The sequence below is a fragment of the Camelina sativa genome, chromosome 1, assembly GCF_030686135.1.
Source record: "Camelina sativa cultivar CO46 ecotype springtype chromosome 1, ASM3068613v1".
NCBI classification, from domain to species: domain Eukaryota; kingdom Viridiplantae; phylum Streptophyta; class Magnoliopsida; order Brassicales; family Brassicaceae; genus Camelina; species Camelina sativa.
In genome coordinates, this window is record NC_141880.1 from 8,704,075 (window position 1) to 8,730,077 (window position 26,003).

The 26,003-nt window shown below is 34.2% G+C and overlaps 3 protein-coding genes and 2 pseudogenes across 5 annotated transcripts; 3 read left to right on the plus strand and 2 right to left on the minus strand.

Annotated features, from left to right (window-relative positions):
• Nucleotides 1–2,199: 2,199 nt before the first annotated feature.
• LOC104784949 (putative protein arginine N-methyltransferase 6) lies at nucleotides 2,200–6,874 on the minus strand. The gene is made up of 13 exons (XM_010510064.3): nucleotides 6,437–6,874; nucleotides 5,998–6,063; nucleotides 5,756–5,824; nucleotides 5,496–5,531; nucleotides 4,806–4,871; nucleotides 4,473–4,541; nucleotides 4,272–4,349; nucleotides 4,093–4,171; nucleotides 3,559–3,653; nucleotides 3,346–3,430; nucleotides 3,034–3,242; nucleotides 2,714–2,832; nucleotides 2,200–2,637 (listed from the first exon to the last, which is right to left on the minus strand). The coding sequence occupies exons 1-13, from the start codon at nucleotides 6,743–6,745 to the stop codon at nucleotides 2,595–2,597; spliced, it is 1,323 nt and encodes a 440-aa protein (XP_010508366.2). The 5' UTR covers nucleotides 6,746–6,874; the 3' UTR covers nucleotides 2,200–2,594.
• A 2,102-nt stretch (nucleotides 6,875–8,976) lies between these two features.
• On the plus strand, nucleotides 8,977–10,420 carry LOC104784958 (putative F-box protein At3g20030 pseudogene; annotated as a pseudogene). Its single transcript, XR_015559995.1, has one exon. The product of XR_015559995.1 is annotated as a putative F-box protein At3g20030 pseudogene (transcript).
• Nucleotides 10,421–11,390: 970 nt separating this feature from the next.
• Nucleotides 11,391–12,556, plus strand: LOC109133492 (putative F-box protein At3g20030; annotated as a pseudogene).
• A 5,489-nt stretch (nucleotides 12,557–18,045) lies between these two features.
• On the plus strand, nucleotides 18,046–21,400 carry LOC104784979 (hexokinase-4-like). 2 transcript variants are annotated; one of them, XM_010510095.3, is made up of 9 exons: nucleotides 18,046–18,768; nucleotides 18,969–19,119; nucleotides 19,210–19,392; nucleotides 19,661–19,735; nucleotides 19,904–20,059; nucleotides 20,195–20,293; nucleotides 20,387–20,514; nucleotides 20,673–20,751; nucleotides 20,865–21,400. In XM_010510095.3, exons 1-9 carry the CDS (start codon nucleotides 18,497–18,499, stop codon nucleotides 21,228–21,230), a joined length of 1,509 nt encoding a protein of 502 aa, XP_010508397.1. In that variant the 5' UTR covers nucleotides 18,046–18,496; the 3' UTR covers nucleotides 21,231–21,400. The 2 variants fall into 2 exon arrangements, with proteins under 2 accessions (XP_010508397.1, XP_087311158.1); XM_087455032.1 differs by lacking the exon at nucleotides 18,046–18,768 and having other exon boundaries at nucleotides 18,990–19,121.
• LOC104784968 (T-complex protein 1 subunit alpha) lies at nucleotides 21,393–25,827 on the minus strand. The gene is made up of 17 exons (XM_010510083.3): nucleotides 25,286–25,827; nucleotides 25,039–25,103; nucleotides 24,796–24,885; nucleotides 24,583–24,669; nucleotides 24,423–24,482; nucleotides 24,293–24,343; nucleotides 23,987–24,082; nucleotides 23,733–23,798; nucleotides 23,421–23,638; nucleotides 23,150–23,246; nucleotides 22,936–23,022; nucleotides 22,708–22,842; nucleotides 22,447–22,551; nucleotides 22,223–22,351; nucleotides 22,040–22,143; nucleotides 21,844–21,934; nucleotides 21,393–21,745 (listed from the first exon to the last, which is right to left on the minus strand). The coding sequence occupies exons 1-17, from the start codon at nucleotides 25,356–25,358 to the stop codon at nucleotides 21,662–21,664; spliced, it is 1,638 nt and encodes a 545-aa protein (XP_010508385.1). The 5' UTR covers nucleotides 25,359–25,827; the 3' UTR covers nucleotides 21,393–21,661.
• Nucleotides 25,828–26,003: the final 176 nt, after the last annotated feature.

The window sequence follows — 26,003 nt, forward strand, 5'->3', positions numbered from 1 at the left end:
CGATGATCTTGTAAGTGCCAATGTTCTAACATGCTTGTGATTTTGGGAAAATCAATCAACGGTGCAGAGAATTAGACATAAATATCTCGTATGTTATTGTCTAAAAAGAAATATCAAACAATTTTTTTTTTTTTTTTTGTAATTTAGCTACAAAATTGTGTCTTTGGAATTGTATATCAAATAATCAATAGTGCCCGTAGATATGACAAACACCCGCATTATTTTACCAACGGGTATCTTACAATTAAACACATATACGACGTAGGAAAATATAAACCTACCGGAACAGACAATGTTTACGCATATATAAACCCCAAACCCTATGTATATCAAATTACCAAAAAGTATTGATTCCTTGCTATACAAAACACAAAGATGATGATCGATACTGGCTTCGTGGAAATATAGACGAAAGGTTACTAGTTCTGTGTTTTAAGTTCTGTTTTTAAGCTCAAACTATTTCCAATATAAGGTTGCAAAATTGTAATGGACAACGTTTTTTTTGGTAGAATAAATTTAACATTCATTCAAAAAAAAAATATATATATATATATATATAGACGAAAGGTGCATTCCATCTCCATTTGTAACATCAAAATTCTATATAGTGAATATAAGAACTACAGTTGTATTTCAAGAATGGCTACTCGTATACGATGAAAGCCACTACATATTTCATAATCAAGGACAAAGTTCGTCGTATGAGCCAAAAACATGATTTAATTGAAAATCTTATCTTTGATTTTCTTAGAATTAACGCCAATTAAAACATATTTAGATTGGACCTAGTGGAGGAGTAGGTTGAAAGCAAATGTTGGTTGCAACTATTGATTATATGGTTTCTTAGCTCATCAGTTTTGGCATATTTGTATCATCATCCAATCTTCTGCAACTATACCAAAACAATATCTTGCTCATACTTGGATTTGATTCACTTGATATATGACAGTATATTGAATAAAGAAGTACTTTTAGCCATCGTGGTTACATTGAAATATCGTATGACTTTACTTTGATTCCGCCAAAAAAAAAACCGACTTGGCATATAAACTGATATACACTCGTATCTATTTGACTCACAATGTAATCTAATATACAATCTAATTCAATAATAATATATATAGATCGTGGAAAGAAAAATAATTTACGAAAAGAAATGGTGCTATGTGATTCATACATTTGTGGGTGTGCCCAAAAGTTTTAAAGATGTGGAGAATATAGAATTATATAAATATTTTTCGATGGCTACTGTTGTTGCATGTAATACAAGTACGACAACACCAACTACAAATAATTTGGCATAAAAGAGAGAATATAACATATCTTATGCATCACACGGTCGAACGGATAATAATTTTTAATAAAAATGGACATGCATTCTAATGAAAAACAAAACAGAGTTGGGTATTACATAAGACATGCACCACTTATCAATAATTGAGCAATTATTACACCTAAAAGTTGCTCACAATTTTCTAATCCAACGATATGTATAATTCAATTACGCGTAGTAATCCATACACCGTGAATGGGGAAAGAGTTTCTAGAATATAATCATCCGATCCGGTTATGTACATACCATATACAGTATACAGTATACTGTATAGTGATATACATAACATAAGAAACTGGTTCAGCTCCTGTGTCATATCTTATAATAATGCATGAAAATGTGTATAATTTGTTTTTTATCAAATAGGAAAATGTGTATGAATTACAAGAACAAACCCTTAGAATTTTCGAAATTAATAACCGTTTTACTTTATATTGTTATTTGAGAGAGAGAATGTCCCAAATGATTAGTCAAATTCTAAATATACTACAAAATCTAGCTTCCTAAAAGTTTATGAAGAGCCCTAAATAATTTATTAGTAGCCTTTTTTAAGCTTTTTAATTCCTTCATAAATCCATATACTGTGGTAACTTTTCTAAATTAAATATATTTCCAACTTGGTTATAGTTAAGGTATTCCTCATAATTTCTCAAATCATAATAACACAAATAATATATCTTTATAAATTTATAACACAAAGATTTATAGAGGTTTTTTATTAAATTTATAACACAAATAATTATAGAGGTTTTTTAATTTATTTAATATATTTAATTTAGAAAAGTTACCACAGTATAGTTAAGGTATTCCTCATAATTTCATAAATAATAATAACACTTGCGAAGATATATTTTAAACTTCATATATAATCAAATAGCGAAACATATATTAAACACTAAATTGATCTTAATGTATTAGGTTATACAAATCTCCAATAAAATATGAATATGCATGACAAATTTAAGTATTTAAAGATAAGTGTCGTCTGCTGAGCGGTTGGCTAGTAACAGGCTAAAAATGGCCCCAAACAATGTCCTAAAATTGCTTCCATCATATCTAAAACCTAAATACTCTTACAAGAAATGGTGTTGCGCAGACTAATAATACAAGAACTGGTGTTTCACAGACTAAAAATAGCTTGTCTTTGTCAATGTCTTCAAGTGTTGGTTCTGCAATTTCTGGACTAATCAATGCTTTAGCAGAAGCGACTACAGCTTACAGGGCTTCTAAGGTAAGGAGAGATTGTCAAAGAATCGCCTCCTTAACGCATTACCGACTCTTTTACAAAGGAACGGCCAGCCGAGCTGCAAAAACCGCAAAATAAGCACTGGTGGAAATTAAGTAAGTTGAAAAGGGTGAAAGAGTGCGTTGGCTACTAACGAATATTCGAGATGGATGTTCATGAATCTCCGGTTCTCTTTGCTTTGAGAAAGTGTCACGGAACCTTCAATGACTTGGTCTTGCTCTACGTCTATAGGGTCATAGAAATATACAATCGTCTGTCCAAAAAAAGTGGTTCAACAACAAATTGTCAGAAAGTGTAAGCTACTTTCTCAGTAACATAAGTAGAGCCAGAATTCGAGGTTTTATTCATAATTATCATTGATCTTCTCAACAATACAACTCCCTCTGATCTTTATCAATTAATTAGATGATTCACTGATATAAAGTTGAAGAAATTGGGATGTATATGGTCTTACTTGCTGCCAATGCGTTGGAGGAGCTTCGGGAGAGGTGGACAACAAGAGTGAATCACTCCGATTAGTCCGCTTCTTCTGATTTCCTTCTCCAGAAGGACTTATCAATGAAGAAACACTAGCAGCACTACTTTCACTAGTATTCTTGGCAGGCGAAGAGGCCGGTGCGTTGAATTCAACATCAAACCAAAATGCAAAACCATGCATAGGGGCTACAACAAGATAAGGAAAAGCCTCAACACAGAAAGGAAACAAGGCTAACTTCTCTCTAAGATGCACACAATACACGAATAGTTGATAAAGAGAGTGATATACCTCTCATTATTGACTTGAATCTATATTTTGCAGTAACGGAGTCTAGCTCTTGGATTTGTATTGTTTGACAGTCTATACGTTTAACCTGCACTTCAAATGCTCTTACATAAATATTTACTTAGGGAAAAAAAAGATGAATCAGTATGCACATTTAACATAGCTGAGACTTCAAAGAGATTGGAGGAAATAAGTACTCAGAGAACGAGGTAATACCACTCCTGGCCATGTTAGAACATTCTCGCCTGATATGGACTCCACGCTGGGTTCTTCAAACGCACACTGTTTAGCTAATTGCATCATCGCAGACACTGCAGACAACATCAAATATCATTACTGAAACTTCTTGCCAGGGGATTATTTTTCACTTTATAAAAACTTGAATAATTATTGGATTCTTGAGTAAAAGATCCCCAACGTGAAGGTAACTGAGAAACGGACATTTCAATAGATCCTTATGACTAAGTAATGCCACATGTTTACTCCCTAAGTCAAGGACCAGGACTATCAAGGCAGTAAAAGCTCATTAACCTACTTTTGCTTATCTGATCTGTCTAGGAGATGACCAAACTCCCCACCTATCATTATGTGGGATATGGCAATCTAATATCTTGAAATTTTTAACAGCTTATTAGACACATCAAATCCACATAAAATTGCAGAAATCATAACTCAGTTTCAGTTCTACCAGTATACCAATCATATTTAATATAATCATTGTCCCAAATATCAAGTCGATATAATACTTACTATCGATTCCATAAACATTGCGCCAAAAATCAATGCTGTGGCTATATCTGTCAGAGTGTGAAACAGGTGCCATGTATAACTGTCAACAGAAGGTAAACAGCAACATATCAAATTTTGCCTTCCTCCCAAAGTCATTAGAGCATACTGTGATATTATATTTGAAGGGATCATAATCGTACTGTTGCATGTGATGGGAGAATTAAACCTCCAGGCTTCAACCAGCGATCTCTAGCTGTAATAACACTTCCCAACATACTCTACATCACATCAATAACAACACGGGAATGAGAGAACAGGGAGGATTAAGAAAATTAATTATTTGGAAGGTTATCATTTAGACATCAACATAAGATTATATGTATACAAGATAAGGCAATAACCTCATACAAGAGCATGTAACCCATCCACTCTGAAATTATAACATCAACCTCCTCGTCGATTTCAACATCCTGAAGAACATTACAAGAAAAGAAAAATTACTACAGAAGATGAGGGCTTGCATACGATGTTTCACACAACCAATCTATCTCAATAGCGGTACAGAAGTAAAGACTATCCGAGTTCTCCATTACATTCATGTTATATATATCGCACCTTTCTGCATAACGACACCAATTTATCTTTTTGCAAATGATATAAATATTAACTTCAACTATATATATAGGATATAATATGAAGGACCAACTTGGCATTTATCATAGACAACATAATACCTCCACTCTCCCATGCAAAACAATGACCTTGTCGGATAAACCGTTGGCTTTCACAACTTCCTTTGCCTGGTGGTGAATTAGGAAAAAAAAAAGGGTGAGTAGGATCCCTTGCCCAAACTAAGATTCACTAAACCACCCTAATTCTGAATTTCTGATAGGTAAAAAAACCAAATGAAAACCACATGCAGAGCTAAAGCACCAGATTCGTAAATTCTCTCTTAGTTGGATCAGCTTCACAGGACAATATCAGAAACATGTGCAAGAATTTCTTCCTTGATCCAAATGAAGGGTGATCAAACCATGAAGCAATGCAGAGACTTAGATTTTAGATTAAAACTAAAATATATAAACGACGCCTGGGTCAACTTAACTGAGAACATATCAAGCGTAGGGCCTCACGTCAAACAATAATACAAACAGTCATCATACCCTAAACATACTTCCACCGTAGGGAACATGCAACACATTATTGAACTCCATCTCTATTCCAAGTTTTAATTTTAACCAATGAAAACATGTGTTGGTGAAATTATAAAAACCCCCACGCCATTTAGATTATATGATTAAGAAAATGGCCAGTCTCATCAGTTCACGAAAATGCAGAAAATATAAGCTACGGGCAAGAAGATCAAGAGCAATCTTAATCTTCAAATTACTGGATTAACAAAAAAAAAACAACTGGAATAATACCTGGACAGCTATATCACTAGCATCAACAGCATATACCTGCAAGCATAATGAAGTTTTGTAAGAAACCATTTACAGTGTTGGTTTACCCCCGCGGTCTTTGGAATATATAGACAACAGACACAGAGAAAAAATCTTAATATCTATCGTACACAGGCTACATTCTTCACACTTTTTTCATATCTTTTGTAAACAAGAAATGTTGATTATTGCAAATCAAAATCAAATATTAACGTTGCGTCTAACACATAACTAACTCATACCCGTTTTGCACCTGCTTGAGCACAGAAGATCGAAAGGATGCCTGTTCCACAGCCAACGTCCACCACAACCTGTTAAAAGCAATCAATTTAGCGATAGGTCTTCAAACCAAATATTAAACTACCACCACGTCACAAACACAAGCTAAGCAAAGAGTCAAAAATGGTCCCAATCTGAATCTTCTTCGCTATCATTGTTTTGTAGCTTAACCTCAGAAATTACAGCAACGAGAGACTATACTTACCTTGCCTTGAATGAAGCTCTGATGATGCGTTATGGCGTCCCTATAAGCATCCGTCCTTGCTCGATCCTATATCAAACAATAACATTCCGCAAAAGAAGTGAGAAATCCCAGGAAACAGCAGAAAAACATCCTAAAACGGATATATCTGAACAAATATTTTGCCAAATTCTGCAGACATTGACGTTTTCTTATTGAGAAACAGAGAAATTTCGATCTGGAAACCCCAATTTAGTACCAGAAGAAGCAATTATAAACATCAAATTAACATACCCAGTAATGGTTTTTTCAAAAACAACACTTGTAGCAAGTTCGAAAAATGGACTAGACAATCCAAATAACTCCCCAAACCAAAGAGAAATATTCAACCCAAGATTTTCAATTGAAGCTCTCATACAAGAAAATAAGGGTTAAGCACAAAAGGGGAAGCGAAAGAGAGAACCTTGATCATCTCTTCGTGAATCCCAACATGAGCATAGGAATGGAAATAGGCAACGTCGAAGTCAGTACAAGGAGAAGGAGAAGATTCCGAAGTCTCCAGTGATTTCTTCTGCTCGTCAAGCTGGTCAGAAACCCTAGGCACATTGGCTCCGCCGTCACTAAGGTCACGAGGTCCGCCGCGAATACTACGTCTCTTGGCTCGGCCAAAAGAAGAGCTGAGACCACCACCAACGAGTTGCTTCTCTTCCCATCCAAGCTCACGGTGATGGTCGCCGTGGAAGCCGTTGCTGAAATCGCCGCCAGATTGCATATTTATTATTCAGTTATTATTAAACCCAAAGAGGAGAGAGAGAGAGAGAGAGAGCCTTTTTCTCTTCTCTCTGACGCTTTGACGACGACTGTTGAAAGTAGAAGAAACCAAACTATAGTGTTCCCAACTAAAGGAGCCTCCTTTTTATTTTCCCAACTTTTATTCAAATCCCTAATTTTTTTTTTTTTTTTTTTTGTTATTATTGGCATTTATTTTGGTTTTATAATTTTTTTTTTTCCTTCTTCTTGTAAGTTTGGTGATGAATGCAAATCATCACGGTGCCTTTAATACTTCTATAGAAAACAAAACGGAAACAATGTCAATTACTACTTCAAGTTCTCTTGACTAGCCATTTAAAACATTTGACCAAATAGAAATATACATGTCCTTAAAAGCCATGGAATGTAAAATATATTTAGAATACACAATTTGATGTGATGTAATGTTATTTTTAGAATTTTTTTAGAAATTAACTTTGTAAATAAGTATAAATAAAAAATGTATAATCTAAAATGTACTTTAAAAATGTATATATAGATGAAGATTTTCTACGCAGCACAACGGTTTAAGTGAGCAAGTATTAGTAAAGACATATTGCAAACATTGAAAATAAGTTGAAATTTTAAGCGTACAACTAGATTATAACCCGCGGTATACCGTAGGACAAGTTTTTACATAATTTTTTGTTAATGTACTATTTTAATACTAATTTTGCTAATGTACTATTTTGTTAATTTTAGTGATTTAGTATGTAATCAGCAGAATACCGCACAACCATTCTTATTTAATACAATCTTAATTAAATCACTTTGATTTGATATATTTTATATTATTATTGTTAAAATAGTAAAATGTGGATTTAACTTCTATTAAAGTATAGTATTATCAATTCAATCATATCATGTCATATAACTCGTCATGTAATATAACTCGTTTGTGTTATTTTGAAAATTTTATATGTTTAAATATTCATAATTTTAAACTTTTATTAAGTTTAGATCTATCCATTATAAATTATAAACTTCTTCAAATTTTATAATTTATTATATACATTAAATTTACTATATTTATTGAGTAATATATGTTTTTTAAAAAATCAAATCACAATATATGCAGAAAATATACACTTTTATTAACTTTATGTATTATTTGATGATTCACTACATTTAAAATTTAAAATCAAAAGGAGATGAAAGGAGACTTAAAAATTTAACATGGAATAAATCTTCTAAATATCTATATTAATTGTAGAACATTATTATATATGGATATTTATAATATTTTGATTTTGTTTGGTTATAAGGATAGTAGAGATTTAACTAAACCTTTTTGGATATGAATATAATCATTTAATGACATTCAATAATAAATGTTTCCAAAAACATAGTTTTGAGCAAAAAGTGCTGCAATTATATTATTGTAGATATTATTAACCAAGAAAAATCAGAAAGCTTAAAATAAAGGTTAGAAGTTTTAGGTGTTTTTCTCCCTTAATAGTATAGTGTAGATTTATTAATCACTAGATTAGGTCTGTGTATTTACGCGGTCACGCGGATATAAAAGAAATATGTAAAATTTGAAGTAGTATATTAAATGTTCATTTTAAATTTTATTTGATTTTTCATATAAAAAACAAATTGGATTTTAAAAACTAAGCTTTATATAATAAGATGTATTATTATATCAATACAATTTGTAAATGAAATTAAGAAAGATGATATGAGAATCATAATTTAAAATCTTAAAAAATTTCTGAATATAATTATTAAAAACAACTCATATGGTAAAAAAATCAAGTCTTAGTTTCTTAAGTTTGATTAGTTAACAATTTTTTAAAAAATTAATTACTAATCTTTGTTCAGATAAAGTGAATTGATCTAGTAAAAGTAGAGAAAGCTGAAACCATTTTTTTTTTTTGAAAACTAATAATTATTTAAAACAATTCTGTGTTAATTTAAGACTTAATTTATGTTTTTTAATCTTAAATGAGAAAAATTTAAAAATGGTCTTAAGACCAATGAAATTTGATAGAAATATTTAAAGGAAGTGTAAAATTATATGGATACTTTTCCCTTAATAAAATAGATACATACAATATTTATTTTATTAGTGGAACAAATAATAAAAATTAATTAAGTAGATTTATATAGAAAATGGAAAGAGCATTTATCTTTTCTTTTTTTTTTCTTTTTCTCATTCTGAAGCTTATAAAAAGATCGGGCCAAGCAAAGTTAGAGAACCATAGCCAATTTCTCTCATCTCGAAACAATGACGACGATGATCTCTGATCTCCCAAAGGATTTGGTAGAAGATATACTCTCTAGGGTTCCCATAACTTATCTCGGAGCAATGAGATCCACTTGCAAACGATGGAACACTTTAACTAAAGAAAGAATTCTATGGAAACCAGAAGGAAGACATCCATTTATGGGGTTCATGATGATGCAGTATAAGCTTTGTTCACTAAGGTTCGATCTCCATGGAACTTTCAACAAAATAGAACTCGTGGATACATTTATAAAGGAGATAGGTAATAGTCTAATTAATCAAGTCAAGATATCTAAATTTTTTCATTGCGACGGGTTATTGTTATGTGTGACCAAAGAGGACAACGCTAGGCTCGCGGTTTGGAACCCTTATTTGGGTCGAACCAGGTGGATCCAACCCTTGAACGCTTACCACAGAGCAGACAGCTATGCTATCGGATACGACAATAACCGTAAACACAAAATCTTGAGGTTTTTGAATTATTACGACCGTTCTGTTGGGAAACTAATTCTTGAGTACGAAATCTATGATTTGAGCTCTAATTCATGGAGGGTTCTTGATATCACTACTCCCACCTTGGAGATAGAGTTTTATCAAGGCTGCCCATCTTTGAAAGGAAACACTTACTTTTTTGCCAAGGAAAAAATAGTATACGATGAGGCTGGTGATAAGTACAATCCAGAGCCGCATGACTGTTTACTATGTTTTGACTTTAAATCGGAGAGCTTTGGACAGCTTCTTCCACTGCCGTTTGTGCACTATCTTTACGATGTTGGAGCTCTCTCTTCTGTTGGAGACGAAAAACTAGCGGCGTTATCTCAGCCTGAGAAAAGTTCAAAGGTGGAGATTTGGGTTACAACTATGATTGATCCCAATGCTGTGTCGTGGAACCCTTTCTTAAAACTTGATTTGGGTTTATTTCCTCACTTTAACTATCTCGGTGGCAGTTTCTTCATTGACGAGGAGAAGAAAGTCGCTGTGGTTATTGATTTTCACACATATGGAGCAAGGACCTGCTACGAGGGCGCAGCTTGCATTATTGGAGAGAATATGAAATACGTACGTAGAAAGAGGCTAGGCCTTGGAGAAGCTAAGAGTCACATACAAGGAGCTGTCAATTTCAGCGAGTTTGCTTGTTGTAGCTCTTATGTTCCAAGTTTGGCACAGATCAACTAAATTATGCACCATTTACAAAGGAAATTAAGAGAAGAAGAGAAAGCGAACCAACAACAAGCACAAAAAGACCAACTCATCTATTGATTAATTAATAGCTTATTTTATAATTAATGATAATGATTACCTATTTTCTTTCTTGCATCTCTTTTTCATTCGTTTCTATGATGTTTTTGTTTTGCAATATCCTATGGACAAGACCAATCCATTATATATGATTCTTGTTTCTATTTATTTACACTGTTTAAGCGGCTCAGAAAAGATACAAAATATATTCATCCTTCGCCCGACTCTACCAAATTCCATCTGACATTTGTAGTCATTCATCTCTCTCAAGTGTATAGACATATATATAGATACTGATATGGGGAGGGTTTCGGTGACGTTGAGGGCAGCAGCAGCGGTGGTGGCTTGTTTTGGTGAGGAGCATGAAATAGAGGAGGAAGTGGAGTAAGGTGTGAGATGCCATAGCAATGGAGATTGCAATTAGGTCACTTTCGTTGATGATCTAATTCCCAATGGGGTACGGTAAGATTTTTACATATCCCAATGTTTTGTTCATTAGGGGGTTTAAAGTATCTCCCTTTTAGTTAATTTGTGTAGGATTTGGTGACATGATGAGATACCAGCTGGATTTATTTAGTTCTGTTTGCTCGTTGGTTTCGTAAGGGATTTTTTTGTTGCTCGATTGTGTCACAAACTCACAAGTCACAATAATGTAAGAATGTTGCTGTAATATACGAACTGTTTTATATATTTAAGGAGTGAGTGAGAGGAACTTATTATTCGAGGCTATTAATTACTTTAAGATGATAAGGGGTTCATCTTGGCGGCCAAAGATCTCTCTTCAAGCTGACCACTTTAATTAGTACTAGCAAATAACACCCGCAGCATTATTCTATCAAAAGCCATGGGAAGAGTCCATGTCTTTTGATTTGTCTGAAGTTTTATCCATCAACTACATTTTCCAAGTGACTATCTCTAGCTCAAACGTTATTAAATCTCTAAGATAAGAGTCTTGCCAAAAAAAAATCTCTAAGACAAGAGTCAAGCTTTTTAATGCATATTTTCACAAGTTTACCTTTTCTTTTATGATAGAAAAGGGGAAAAAAATAAAATATTTTTCAAAAGTTTAGAAATAGGTATATATAAAAAGAAAAATTAGGCCAAGCAAAGTTAGAGAACCCTAGCCGATTAATTTACAATGACTACGATCTCTAATCTTCCAAAGGATTTGGTAGAGAGGAGATACTCTGCTAGAGTTCCGATAACTTGTCTCGGAGCACTGAGATCCACTTGCAAAAGAAAGTATTCCGTGTAAAGCAGAAGCAAAGCATCAGTTTATGGGGTTCATGGTGAAGAGGTATAAGCTTTGTTCACTGAGGTTCGATCTCTTTTACAACAAAGACGGAGAATTCGTGGATCCATCTCTAAAGGAGATAAGTGATAATCGACTTAATCAAGTTAAGATATCTAAAGTTTTTCACTGCCACCGGTTATTATTGATATGCGTGACCAAAAAGGACAACACTAGGCTCGTGGTTTGGAACCCTTATTTGGGTCAAACCAGGTGGATCCAACCCAAAAACAGGTACCAAATATTTGACAGGCTATCGGATACGACAATAAGTCAATAACCGTAAACACAAAGTCTTGAGGTTTTTGGATTATAACGAAATTTCTGTTGAGAAACGATATCTTGAGTACGAAATCTATGATTTGAGCTCTAATTCATGGAGGGTTTTTGATATCACTCCCACCTGGGAGATACAGTTCTTTTATCAACGCTACGCCTCTTTGAAAGGAAACACTTACTTTATTGCCAATGGAAAAGTAGTATACGAAGAGGATGGTGAGTATTCATATGAGCCAGACTGTTTACTATGTTTTGATTTTACAACGGAGAGATTTGGAAAGTGTCTTCCTCTGCCGTTTGTGAACTATCTTTTCGATGTTGGAGCTCTCTCTTCTCTTAGAGACGAGAAACTCGCGGCATTATCTCAGACTCAAGATAGTACAGTGGTGGAGATTTGGGTTACAACTATGATTGAGCCCAATGCAGTGTCGTGGAGATTTTTCTTAGTAGTTGATATGAAGCCATACTGTGGTTTTGATTTTCGCTTTTGCTACGACGGTGGCAGTTTCTTCATTGACGAGGAGAAGAAAGTCGCTGTGGTTATTGATTTTGACACATCTGAAAGGACAAACTACGAGGGCGCAGCTTACATCATTGGAGAGAAAGGGTACGTCAAAAAAGTGCGCCTTGGAGAAGATGTGCCTTACATAAAAGGATCTCACAGATACTATGGTTATTGTTGTCCACTTGTGTGTTGGAGCTCTTATGTTCCAAGTTTAGCACAGATCAACTAAATTATGCAGGATTTATTAAGGAAATTAAGAGAAGAAGAGAAAGCGAACCAACAACAAGCACAAATAACAAAGAAGAAGACCAACTGTATTACTTAATTAATATTTAGCTTATTTATTTTCAGATAAATATTATGATAGCCTATTTTCTTTCTTGAATCTCTTTTCATTCGTTTCTGTTTTGCAGTGTCCTATGTAACAAGACCCACCAATCAATTATTATTTTTCTTGTTCTTATTTAGTTACACATTTTTTTAGCTGATCATAAAAGATACAAAATGTATTCAGCCTTCTTCTGACTCTGTCAAATTCCATCTGACATATCATTTATCTCTCTAATTAAGTGTATAGACAATATGTGTAGATATCGGGATGGGGAGGGTAAGAGTTTTGGTGACGCTGACAGCAACCGGGAGGGTGCATGGTCTTATTCCGAGGCAACGATGCTGGTAAGAAAGAGGATGAAGGTGTGAAATGGTGGATACCATAGCACTGGAGGTATTGCGAGCAGGTTTGATCTCTGAAAGATTATCCAAACCTAAAATGCTGCTCACTTTCGTTGATGATCCCAATAGGTGAGAATTTTACATACCTCAATGCTTGTTGATTAGGTTTATACAAATTTATTCCTTTAGTTTAATTTGTATGGGATTTGGTGGTGACATGATGGAGCAATGCTTGGAACGTGGAAGATAAAAAAAAAAAGGCATACCAGGATTTATTTTGTTATTGCATTATAATTCTTGATTGTTCTGTTGCTTGATTGTCTCACAGACTCGCATTGTAATTAATCATGCATTATCTTGGAGCCTGTTACTTTTAAAGTAGATAATAAGGATTCATCTTGGTGGCTAAAATCGTTTCTTTAAAAAAACACATCTTGGTGGTTAAAATAATGTTGGACTTCAATGGGTGGTTACGAAATTGCATGTTTTTATCATTTTCTCGTGATTATTACCTAATTTGTTTCTAATACGTGTTTAATATGGACCAAAATGGATTAATAAAAGTTGGAGAAATGAAAAGTTGACCTTTTTATTTTTTTGGTGCTACAAAACTTTACGTTTAGTATAGAGATTTATGTCAAATTCAGAATTTTTTTTGAAAGAAAAGACGAGTATTATCTTTGTAAATACTAAATAGTATTAATTCTTAACATATTTTTAACTTTATTGATTGTATATTGAATTATTGGTCATCACATGTATAATCTGATTAGATTAAAAAAATATATTTATAATGTAATAAATGACAAGAATGATTATATGTAAAACTAATTTATTATATATTATTTATAAATTATAAATAATAAATTCATTGCATAATCATCCATGCACCTTATATACCTCCCATAAATAGTGATATATCGTCTAGCTAGCGCCTTATCTTATTTTATAAAATACTGCATATAACATTTATAAAGATATTAAAATATTTTGGAAGTCATAGTATTCGTTTTATTATTTTGTTAACAAATATTTAATTCTCTCTGAAATAAAATTGGGATATCACAGTTTTAGAGAATGTTTTTAAAACCGGACCAGTAACTGAACCGGGAAAGCTTCTGGGTCATGAGTCAATACGGTTTGATCGGGGTCAACCGGGTTCAATTGATTTTGATTATATTTTTATAAATAATAAGGAAGGATATGTTTTCTATTTTTTTTTCAATGATTACAACTATGATATAATTGGTTACACCAAATAAAATATTTCAATAATCATAATTTTTTTTAAATAATAAACTTAAAGTGTAACAAACTAACCATTGCCAATAAAATATTTTAGTAATCATTCTCTTCTATTACGTACACTAGAGAAAAAATGAACACCAAATTGATTACCAAAACATGCACTGATCAAACATCTTTTATTATAAAAATAATTGGTTTCAATAAAATTACCTTAATTTTTAAGATTTGTGGTGTGAGTTGCAGAGAACTCAAACTAAAAGAAAAAAAACTAATACGAAAAATAAAAAGTTCAATTACAGGAATTTTTATTTTAAGAAACCCTACTACTGCTAAATATAAAACTAGAAAGGTAATTAATTGCACTCATTTTTACAAAAAAAAGTTAGAACCCGGTTTTATCCGGTTCAATGGTTCACCGGTTTTTGGGTTTTTGGCGGGTTGATATGGTTTTTTTACCGGTTCAATTTTCTTTGGGTTTTGATATTAATCCAACCCGGGTATGCTGCCGGTTCGCGGGTTAACGTGGTTCGACCGCCGGTCCGGTCCGGTTTTGAAAACATTGGTTTTAGATTAAAAGAAAGAATTATGTAAGAGTGAATATATGGAATATAAGTGGTTGATTCAAATGATCTACTCGATTTAAAGTTTTGATAAAAGAATCATGTAAGAGTGACATCCATATTTCTATATTCAAATTAAGATTCCAAATCCGTTTCTATTTCTTTGGTGATAGTGATACATATGGTTTGGTTTTTAATCTAGCTTTATGTGTTGGTTTGGTAGATTCAACGTTTCTCTTTCTTTAATATATACGGCATGGTTTTTTAATTCGGAATTAATTAAATCTTGATTAAAATTTTCATTTTAGAATATAGATTTTTTAAAATTGTACAATTTTTGTTGGTTTAATTTTACATGAAAAATTATGGATCCCTTCATCGTGGCTTCTAGGCATATGTGACTTACAACTGAGAATGTTAGTCTGATACTAGCTTATTATTTTTCGCTAGCGATCTTCTATTCATTTGGAGAAATATGCAATGATTATACCTATATGACACATAATGGTAGTATGTACAAACTTGTCATTTTTAATTAACATGTTCAAATTCATGATTTTTTATGCCAACTTGGAGTCTCATGAACCATAAGGAGCCATAAGGGATATTGGCTGGACATGACTGAGTTGGTTGAACAGCCACTATATTATATCAGGTTTTAGTGACCCACATCTATTTACTTCATGGGAACTAAGTGGTCACTTCCTAGTACATTACCTGGCTCATCTGTAGAAATTCGAGAGCGCATCCACCTGGAATTGGCTGAGCCACACCATTGAAGTTGAAATTCACGTTCATCTCATCAACAAGTCAGATTGTGATTAGTCAAAAACAGTTGCCGGTGAATCTGAGTCGCATGAACAGTATTGTCGATGTTTTCCTCGTTTAGTTTATTAGTAGATTTTATCTGATAATGGGTCAATCGCTAGTCATGAGCCTTTCAAATCATACTATGAATTTGTTATTTCTCATTCCTTAGTTTTTAACAAATTAAGTAACCCACCTAAAAAATGGTAAAAAAAAAAGGAGACTCACCCATATCTCCAACCAATTTTTTTTTTTTTTTTTGTCGACCATATCTCCAACCAAATTATTATATAAGAAAATCATTAGCCAGCCAACTCAATTTTTTAAAAAAATGTATAAAGCTGAAATACAAGTCGCTTTTGACGCAGCTAATTGTGATTTTTATTTACTCAAAACAAGTAAACGGTGAGCATGCAGAATGAGTTAGTCGATTCATTGGTGCATAGCCAATTTCAGGTTAAGTTCAATTTACACAAGTAAAATAAATGAGCTGTCGTTTCTATCTCGATCGTGTATAGGCCTGGTTGGTTCAGCTGCAAGAAAAATAGAAAATGAAGAATAAATGGGTTTAAATGTTGTATTTACATCAAAAAAAAGTTATCGCTTTTGGCTGTAAAAGTTGGAATAGTTTGACATCTAAAATGCCAATGACATTTTAGTAAAAGTTGGAATAGAATTAAAGTTGGAATAGTTTGAATTTGTTAAATAATATAGGATGTATCCAAATGTTTAAATTGGTTATCAACTTCTTATAACTACGCCTATCAATATAGGCTATATAGCACTAGCTGAGTTCTCAAAGTGATTTATAGTTTTGTTACATGTCAAGCTCTATTGATATTCAAATTTTATATAAATAAATAAATTATTTCTTTTTAACACATAATTTAAATAGAATTAAAGTTAAGACTACAATATAATATATTAAGATGTTTTTATTAATATAACATGGTGAAACTTTTACTTCTTTTCTTGAATAGATTTAAAAATAATAATAATAATAATAATAATAATATTATTATTATTATTATTATTATTATTATTATTATTGTTATTGTTATTATTATTATTATTATTATTATTATTATTTTCTTTTTTTATAGGGTTATGAAGTATGAACTTTTGTTTTATATATTAACAAATTTAGACTTTACATATTTATTTTTTTAGTTAGTACAGTATATGAACATTTATTTCCAATTTTCCATATTATAATGACGTCTCTATAACCCTATAAAACTACTAACACTCTATACTTAGTATAGATTGTTGAACAAAAAAAAGAAAATACTTAGTATAGATTATGCATAAACTATGGTTTGATATTATATTTTGACATATGACCGCTTATACATTTTGGTTCAATCTTGCATTGATTCATTCTATGGTTTGCAGAATTTTGCGTGAGGTTTTTGTAGTTTATTTGATGGTTTATTGGACGGTCTGATAATCTAATTATCGTAATTGTTGATATTGTTGATGGTTGCATTTACATATACTAAATCATTAGTAGCCTGAATTTTACTCTTGTGTTATTAGTGTGTAAGGTTAAGGCTATACGTTTGTATAGCCGTTATACTGACATTTATTTTTGTTGATGATTAAGATATTTCTGAAAATAGTTTTAGTTTAATGAGCTTCTTGTAAGTTATTTATATACGTAAAAATAATCATAACGATTTCTTAGTTAGTAGTGATTTATAAAAAGACAACAAGTAGTTACGTTGTATCATCCACCAAGTAGAACTACGTACGTAATTATATGTATTGAATATACTTACTTTTCTTTATCAAAATATATATATATATATATATATATATATATATATATGTATTGAATAATGCGATGAGAAGATTTTTTTTTTTCTGCAAAAAAAGTCATGAACTTGAAAATGTATCGGATCATATAAGATAGCATGTGATAGATTTTATGGTATAACAATGGTTTGTTTTGTACATCATGACTCCATATGATGTGAGCAAAATAGAGTGGATGTTTATTGTAGAAAAAAAAAACATGTCTTTTATTTATATAATTAAGATCAGATGATGAAACAACCGGTTCTTTCAGCTAGTTGAATATTTTTGTTATCATTATTATACTCTGCCAGATTAGTCTGTCAAATCATCTTCGGCTCACAAAACGTCATTGCTCCTCGTATGCGTTCTTAATAAAAACGACCACAAGTGTTAGCTAGAGAAGCCTAATAATAGTGACAGGATTATTGATGTAAATACATAGTAGTATTGTCTTTAAACATTTAACGTCAATTTTAATAATAAAAATAACTACCACGAACCCATTAATTAATAAAGGGCGAGTCAAACCCAAAAAAACAAATGAAAAATGAGCGAATCGAAACCGTCCATATTCGTAAAGTACACGAGGGTACAACTGTCATTTAAATAACATTCATGTATTCATTCATTCATTCATTGAATCGTTTTCGCCTTTCCAGCGTTCCTTCTTCTTCTTTCTGACTCTCTTACCAAAATTTTATCAATCTCTCTCTGTCTCGCTGCGTCTTTTCGCCGGAAAAAGGTCATAACTTTCGCTTGAATTCGTCGGAACCTACGAGCGCGCTAGGCTGTTTGATCTGAAGAAATCACGGAGGAACGAAAAAAAAAAAAAGGGAGCTTTTTTGCTGAGGCGGTTTGATTTTGTATCTGTAGTTATAGAAAGGAACCGTTTGCGTTGAAATGGAGCCTTATAGGGTTATTCTGATCGGTGGTTGATGCTTTTTCATTCGCATTTTCGTGCCAATCTGATTGTAAATTGCTTTCTCGTCGGAAAGGCGCTTGCTTTTTGTTAGTAATTTTATCTCGATTTCTCTTAAAGAGACACAGAGAGAGGGAGAAGAGGTTGTGTATAGATATTTGGAATGGGTAGGTTTTTGGTGACGTTGGCAGCAGCTACGGCTGTGGTGGCTTGTTCGGTGGCCACAATGGTGGTGAGAAGGAGGATGAAAGGGAGGAGGAAGTGGAGGAAGGTGGTGGGGATACTTAAGGATTTGGAGGAAGCGTGTGAGACTCCCTTGGGAAGGTTGAGGCAGATGGTGGACGCTATAGCTGTGGAGATGCAAGCTGGTTTGGTTTCTGAAGGAGGGTCCAAGCTTAAAATGTTGCTCACTTTTGTTGATGATCTTCCCAATGGGTGAGATTTTTTACATATCCCCAATGCTTGTTGATTAGGGCTTTTAGAAGAGTTTCCTATTAGTTTTTATAGGATTTGGTGACATGATGGTGCAAATGTCTGTAAATTTGCTTGTTAGTTGTGTGAAATTGGATGTTCTTGGTTGTGTGATTGTCATAATGTAAGCCTCTTGTTGTAATGTACGAACCCTTTTATTGCAGGTGCGAGAGGGGAACTTATTATGCACTTCATCTTGGAGGCTCTTACTTTAGGATAATAAGGGTTCATCTGGGTGGCCAAAGATCTACTCTTGAAGTTCAAGATATTGAACGACATTCCATACCAACAACGTTGATGAATAGCACCAGCGAGGTGTTCTTCAACATTCTTCTAATCCAAACTCGGTTGCTATAATCCGACTGATTAAAACGCTCACATGGTTATTTCTTACTTGATTTGCAGGTTCTCTTCGACTTTCTCGCATCATCTTTGCAGATGTTTATTGAAAAAGAAGGAAACATGTTCAATTTAGCACAACCTGTGAAAAGGGAACTTGCATTTACTTTTTCTTTCCCAGTCAAGCAAACATCTCTCTCTTCAGGAGTTCTAATTAAGTGGACCAAAGGTTTTGCAATTAGTGAAATGGTTAGTTTAGTTTCTCTGCAACCTTTTTACCTGTCTGCCTGAGTTTTAGATTACATCTAAAGCTGCATTATATAATCTTAAAACCTATGATGAAACCACTCTTTTTCTGGGTTAATAGTTGGGATCAACTCAGATGTATAATCATCAGCTTGTATATGATTATCTTACATAACAATGTGATTCATCTTCTAGCATTTGGAGCTAAGTTTGGGAAATGTAATCAACATTGCTGCATCAAGTTCATGACACGTTTATCTTACTAATGTAGGCTGGGGAAGACATTGCTGAATGTCTACAAGGAGCGTTGAACAAGAGAGGGCTAGATATTCGTGTTGCAGCTCTTGTAAGTCCTTTACAAATGCAACCGAAAATGTACTTGGGAACCTGCTGTTGCAATTCCTTTGAAGCTTTACATACCGTCACAAAATTTTGAACAGTCATAGACTATCTTTCTCTTAAAAGCCTCATGATATCATGTGTGGTGTTGATATTAGTTTCATTGTTTGAGCAGGTGAATGATACTGTTGGGGCTCTATCATTTGGACATTTTCACGACCCAGATACAATTGCCGCTGTTGTCTTTGGAACAGGTAGTAATGCTTGTTACCTTGAACGAACTGATGCCATAATCAAGTGTCAAAACCCGCGCACAACTTCTGGAAGCATGGTAATAAGAATTGCTACATATTTCATCTTGAGAAACCTACCACTAATATTTAGATTCTTGAAGATTCAATACAAAAGAGGTGTACCCTATAAAGATTCGATCTTCCCTTTGTAATGCTTTGTTCTTCTGTGCTAGGTGGTCAATATGGAGTGGGGAAACTTTTGGTCATCTCGTCTGCCAAGAACTTCATATGATATTGAGTTGGATGCAGAGAGTATGAATTCAAATGACATGGTAATATTATGCTAAATTCCCATTCTTTTGTTTTGTTTTTTCCTGTTTTCAAGGTTTATTATCAGGTAATCAATTGGTTGGTATTGTTTATAGGGATTTGAGAAGATGATAGGAGGGATGTATCTTGGCGACATTGTCCGCAGAGTAATTCTCCGCATGTCACAAGAGTCCGATATCTTTGGACCTATCTCATCCATTTTATCGACACCTTTCATTCTAAGGTACATTTCCTTTGTGTCTTATGTCTGTATACCTTTCTAGATGAGATAACAACTGCCAAATTTTTACTTCGTTTCCTATTGTAGAAATTCTAAAAAACTCCACTAAAAGTAGCTATTAGTTGTATTTTGTGTTAAATCTAATCTTACTCCATTCACAGAACAAATTCTGTCTCAGCAATGCATGAAGATGACACACCCGAGTTACTAGAAGTAGCAAGAATCTTGAAAGATTTAGGGGTAAGCAAACAAGAATATTGTGATGCAAAGTATAGTTCTGTTTCACAATCGTTCAACATAATGATGGCTGATATCTTTGATCCCATGGCGCGTTCTCTTGTTCATAACAACAGGTATCAGAGGTACCATTGAAGGTGAGGAAACTTGTAGTAAAGATATGTGATGTGGTGACACGTAGAGCGGCCAGGCTAGCAGCAGCAGGAATTGCAGGAATCTTGAAGAAGGTAGGGAGAGATGGGAGCGGAGGAGGAAGGAGAAGCGATAAGCAGATAATGAGAAGAACAGTGGTGGCAGTAGAAGGAGGTCTGTATTTGAATTACAGGATGTTCAGAGAATACATGGACGAAGCTCTGAGAGATGTATTGGGAGAAGATGTAGCTCAACACGTAGTGGTTAAGGCCATGGAAGATGGTTCCAGCATTGGCTCTGCATTGCTATTGGCTTCGTCACAAAGTGTTCAAACCATACAGTCCGTATGAATTGTTTGTGTAGATTTAGATTGTATAGTCAATTTGACTTAGATGCATGTAGATTTGTGTAAATATTTGTAGAAATTTCTATTTATCTCTGCCTATAATTGTGTAAATAAGTTACGGTATCTCACTCTAGTAAATAAGTTAAAGTTACAAGTCGTGACGGAGGAAACAAATGAAACCATACTGTTTAGGTAACAAAACTACAAAAGCCCCAATTCATTACATGAATGATCCGAAGAAAAGCAAAAATTTCTTTTTAAGTAAAACGCGAGTAAGAAACGCGAGATGGAAAAAAAAAAAAAAACTACTGTTTCAGAGGCTAAACATTGTTACAGCGCAAAAAAGAAGCTAAGGAAAAGGTGGTGAGTGATGAAATGCGAACAACAACACACTAAAGATACGGCAAGACTGACAAAGAGGAGATGAACTTTGATTTACTCTTCGCCTTGGCTCTCATCCTTCACCAGTTTGATCATGTCGTCAATTCGCAGAATTGTTATGGCTGCCTCTGTTGCGAACTGGTCACAAAAACAAAAGGTCCTTTAATACTCTAAAAAGAGATCACTTGCTTTTATAAAATATCTAGTTTATGTGAAAAGTAAGCCGAGTGCTTCACCTGGATAATTTTCACTTTGCTCATAGCCGGTTCGATAACTCCTGCTTCCAAATTGTTACGGATGGTTCCGTTTACGAGGTCAAGACCCATGCTGCATTTGCGATTTACCAACATAAAACCAATAAGAACAAACATTTTCAAACGAAACCTCAAGGGGAAGAGACACAAACTGCTCAGCAATAATATGGCTTATTGCCTTGAATAGTGCTTCTTATCAGCCTTTGTTTGTGCGGTGTGGTGGTACGCTCTTAGTTTAGCTACCAACTCAGTTGCATCCTTAGCCGCATTTACTGCAAGAACCTTTGGACAGAACAGTAATAGTTAGATAATAAGTCAAGAACAAAGGACAGATTTTTTTATTGAAGGTTGTCGGTCGCACCTTTGGAATAATCAGTAGAGCATCAGCAAATTCAGCAATTGCTAATTGTTCGCGAGAGCCCAGGGTTGTAGCAAGGTGCTCCAAATACACAGACAGTGCTGATTCAACTGCGCCTCCACCCGCAACCACCTGTTTGAGAAGAAACAGTCTTGAGTAAAACAAGAAATGTAAAATTTATTGCTAAAAGCAAGGAATATTTCTAACAGGAAGCAAAACGATGTTACCGTGTTGGACTCAAGGGTCCTCTTGACAATACATAAAGAGTCGTGCAGTGCTCTCTCCATCTCATCAAGCATGTAGTCATTTGCACCTCTTAAGATCAACGAAACCTTACAGAAAAAAAGGTTATTAAGTCATGACAAAGCTAGACTAAACTCTGTAATAATGTCTATAACTTTAAATATAATATATTTAAGAAAGATTTTGTGTGATATAGAACTGTCAACAATTAAGCAATAATTTAAAGCAGAGAGCAAATGGCATACCGCACTGCTTGTTTTGGTTCCTTTTATCAATATAACATCATCATCTGCGATTCTCTCTTCCACAACCTCGTCAGCAGATCCAAGGTGTGCTGGATCAAATGTTTCTTCTCCCTCCATGTCAGCAAAAGTGGTGACCTAAAACAAATAAAAAATATATTAGTCAAATGTTTGGCAACTTGGTTCTAATTCTAATGCTTTTAGTATTCAAAAGGCATATCTAAAAAGTACCAGGGTTGCTCCTGTAGCCTTCGCAACATGGCGCATGTCTTCTTTGCGCACACGCCTAACAGCAATAGCTCCTGCCTCTACAAAATACTGAAATAAAAGCAGAAGAAATAGGAATCCATGTAAATAATTTCTAAGAATCAGACACAAAGGCATGTTATACTTGAAAACTGAGTTATGTGCAAGGTGAAAGAGAAAATTTGGACTTCAAACTCACTTTAAGTGCCATGTCGTCTATACCCTTCGTGGTCAGAATTACATTTGCTCCAGCTTTAAGAAGTTTCTCTATTCGCTCTTTCGTCATGTCAGCTTCTCTGTTAAAACAAATATTCAGCAACATGTTTAAAAAACTCTGTATGGAACATGGATCAAATCAGCAGTAGAAATTTACAATAGAGCCAATATATTAAGCTTTCTCTATCCCGTACACCCTGTTATCTGAGGAAATGGAAATACTTCTTCACGTAAGCACCAAGATATCAAACTACCTTTGACGGATTTTTTCAAGCTCTCGTGGGTCGTTAACAACAACTTGGACACCTAACTGCATTTTCGTCTTCTGAAGATTGAAGTCAAGGCAAGCAATCTTTGCTGGGGACACCCGTAATGGCATCCCTTGGGCAGCACGACCAGTATTGAGTGCATATCCATTCAACAAATAGCTGTCTCTTGCACTTTGTCCATGAGCTTTCAGAATATTAATTCCCTGAAACGTGGTAAGCAGAAGTGTCTGAGCATACAAGCACCATCTTCACCAAAGATATTATGTTTGAAATTTTTACAGAGGAGCAGATACAGACCTTGATAGGGTATTTTATCTCTCCCCGTTGATTTGTCATCTTTACTGACAGAACGGCTTCCACAACCTTAAGAAAAGTCATCATAACAGTTCAGCCACATGCAATGATCAGAGTAATATTTCAAGAAAATATCAAAAGACTCCAGACCTTAAAAGGATATCCTAGAACGGACTTAAGTAGAAAAAGTGTCCCCAGACGAAACAGAGACTGGACACATAAGAATAAATAACCAGCAAGGAGAACTAGAGGCATACCAAATTAGCAAAGAAGTCGCTGTCTCCAGAGATCAATTTGGAGGACATGCTGGTCTTAGCACAGTTTATCAATGGAACTTTTCCAAGCTTTTCAACCTATAGTAAAGCAGAAAATAAAAAATTAACTGAAGGAGGAGAGAGAGCCACATCAGAGAGAACTTAAATATGCCAACGAAAAAAAATGTATGAAGAGGGACCTTATAGATTTGAACACAAATTAAAGTTTCTTCAAATGCTATATACTCATTCAAAGACAAGATGCATGAGGAAAGAGGCCAAAATGTAGACCATCATAACAGGACTAACCTTCGTTACTAGCTTCTCTTCTATGTATTTGCAAGATTCTCTCATCGCTAGCTGTCAACAGTAACAGAGAATAAGAACACACAGGAAACAATTCTGAAATGCAGGTCACAACATAAGAAATACAGCATACCCTGTATCCACTGATAATTGATGTTGGATGTATTTTGTTCCTGACCAAATCATTTGCCCTCTGCAGATAAATGCATATGACCATTAATCATCAAGTGGAAAATCTTCAACACTCTAGGAAGACAAACAACATAACGAAAGAAAACAGTAATCAAACAAACCTTGAGCAACTCAGCAGCTACAATAACAACGGATGTAGTCCCATCACCAACTTCTCTGTCCTGGAGTTCAGCTAACTCAACAAGAACCTGTCACAACAAAAGAAGACAGCGTCGGAGTAACTAATAATTCACAATAACTCTTTTAAACACACACATAAATGCGGAACCGATGATATGAATATGCGCATAACCATCAAAAAATGCATCAATTACCTTAGCAGCAGGGTGTTCGACCTCTAACATCCTAAGAATAGTAGCACCATCATTTGTAATGGTCACATCACCAATATCATCCACCAACATCTGAAAAAAAACAAGATGAAACACGATTGAACAAACTAGGAAAGTAAAACAAACAAAGGCTAGCAGAGTACATATAACACAGATGCAAATCAGAAACCAATAAATTCAACAAAGAGTCACAAAGTAGTCGAATAGGGGAATGAGAGTACAAACCTTGTCGAGTCCGACGGGACCAAGTGAGGTCTTAACTATATTCGAAACAGCTTGACAAGCCATCACTGCAAATAGAGTCATCAAATCCGAGTTAAACACCACTCACAAAAAAAAAAAAAAAACATCCAAAATAAGAGATTCAAAACAAACCCTAGCTTAGAGATCGAACACGAACAAAAACAGAACAGATCAGGTGCGGGGAAATGAGAAATAGACGAAAGAGGGAGCGATAGAGAGAAAGCAGTACCGTTCTGAGTACGAACATCTTGGCCGGATTGTCTATCGCCGGAAATATCCGGATTTTGAGCGGAGATCGACATTATTAGGTTAGAAGATGAAAACTAGAGGAGACGCAAAAGGCCTCCAGATCGGAGATCTAAGCTCTAAAGGGAAGTGCAGTGAGAGATTTATTCGTCTTTACAAAACACTGAAGCAATGAAAAATGCTTCTCAAAAGTTAGATAGAGTGGGACTCTCCGGCGGGTTTTTAACCCTCAAGGTTTCTGGGATGTACTGCCAGGGCATGAATGAAACGTCGACGTTTTCAGAACTATAGTTGGGCCGGAAAGAAGATATTTTCTAAGGCCCATGTTATGATATTCCGTCAATCACGAATTATGGGCTTTATGATTTGAACAAGAGGAAGGTCATCGTCATCGTCTCCGCTCCCTCCTCATCCGCATGATTCAACTTCTCCGGACCCAACAATTTCATGATTTTAACGCGATTTATCTAACAGCTTTGTTTTGTTTGGTTGGTTGGTATTGTCGCGATATATCATCATGTTCCTATCTCTTGGGAACTTCGGTTTCTCGGTTTTCTTATAAAGTTGAGATGCTTATTTTTTTAATGAAAATTTCTGATACTTTTACAATATTTTCAGAGCTACTACAAACTTCTCAAATCTAAGTTACTTTAACTTCATTAAATAATAGAGTTTTTTTTTATCTGCTCTGAAAGGTTGAT

Bases quoted from the DNA above. Each gene is read 5' to 3' on its own strand.
- LOC104784949 (XM_010510064.3), bottom strand. From the start codon at position 6,745: ATGCAATCTGGCGGCGATTTCAGCAACGGCTTCCACGGCGACCATCAC. The intron at 4,872-5,495 runs GTATTATTCCAG...ATTCACCACCAG, and splicing joins CTAGTGATATAGCTGTCCAG to GCAAAGGAAGTTGTGAAAGC. The intron at 3,431-3,558 runs GTATTACCTCGT...TTTGAAGTGCAG, and splicing joins TTCTAACATGGCCAGGAGTG to GTTAAACGTATAGACTGTCA.
- LOC104784979 (XM_010510095.3), top strand. From the start codon at position 18,497: ATGGGTAGGTTTTTGGTGACGTTGGCAGCAGCTACGGCTGTGGTGGCT. The intron at 18,769-18,968 runs GTGAGATTTTTT...CTTTTATTGCAG, and splicing joins GTTGATGATCTTCCCAATGG to GTGCGAGAGGGGAACTTATT. The intron at 20,060-20,194 runs GTAATAAGAATT...CTTCTGTGCTAG, and splicing joins GCACAACTTCTGGAAGCATG to GTGGTCAATATGGAGTGGGG.
- LOC104784968 (XM_010510083.3), bottom strand. From the start codon at position 25,358: ATGTCGATCTCCGCTCAAAATCCGGATATTTCCGGCGATAGACAATCC. The intron at 24,886-25,038 runs GTTTGTACTCTC...GTTTTTTTTCAG, and splicing joins GTCCCGTCGGACTCGACAAG to ATGTTGGTGGATGATATTGG. The intron at 23,799-23,986 runs GTATGCCTCTAG...ACTTTTCTTAAG, and splicing joins GCGACTTCTTTGCTAATTTG to GTTGTGGAAGCCGTTCTGTC.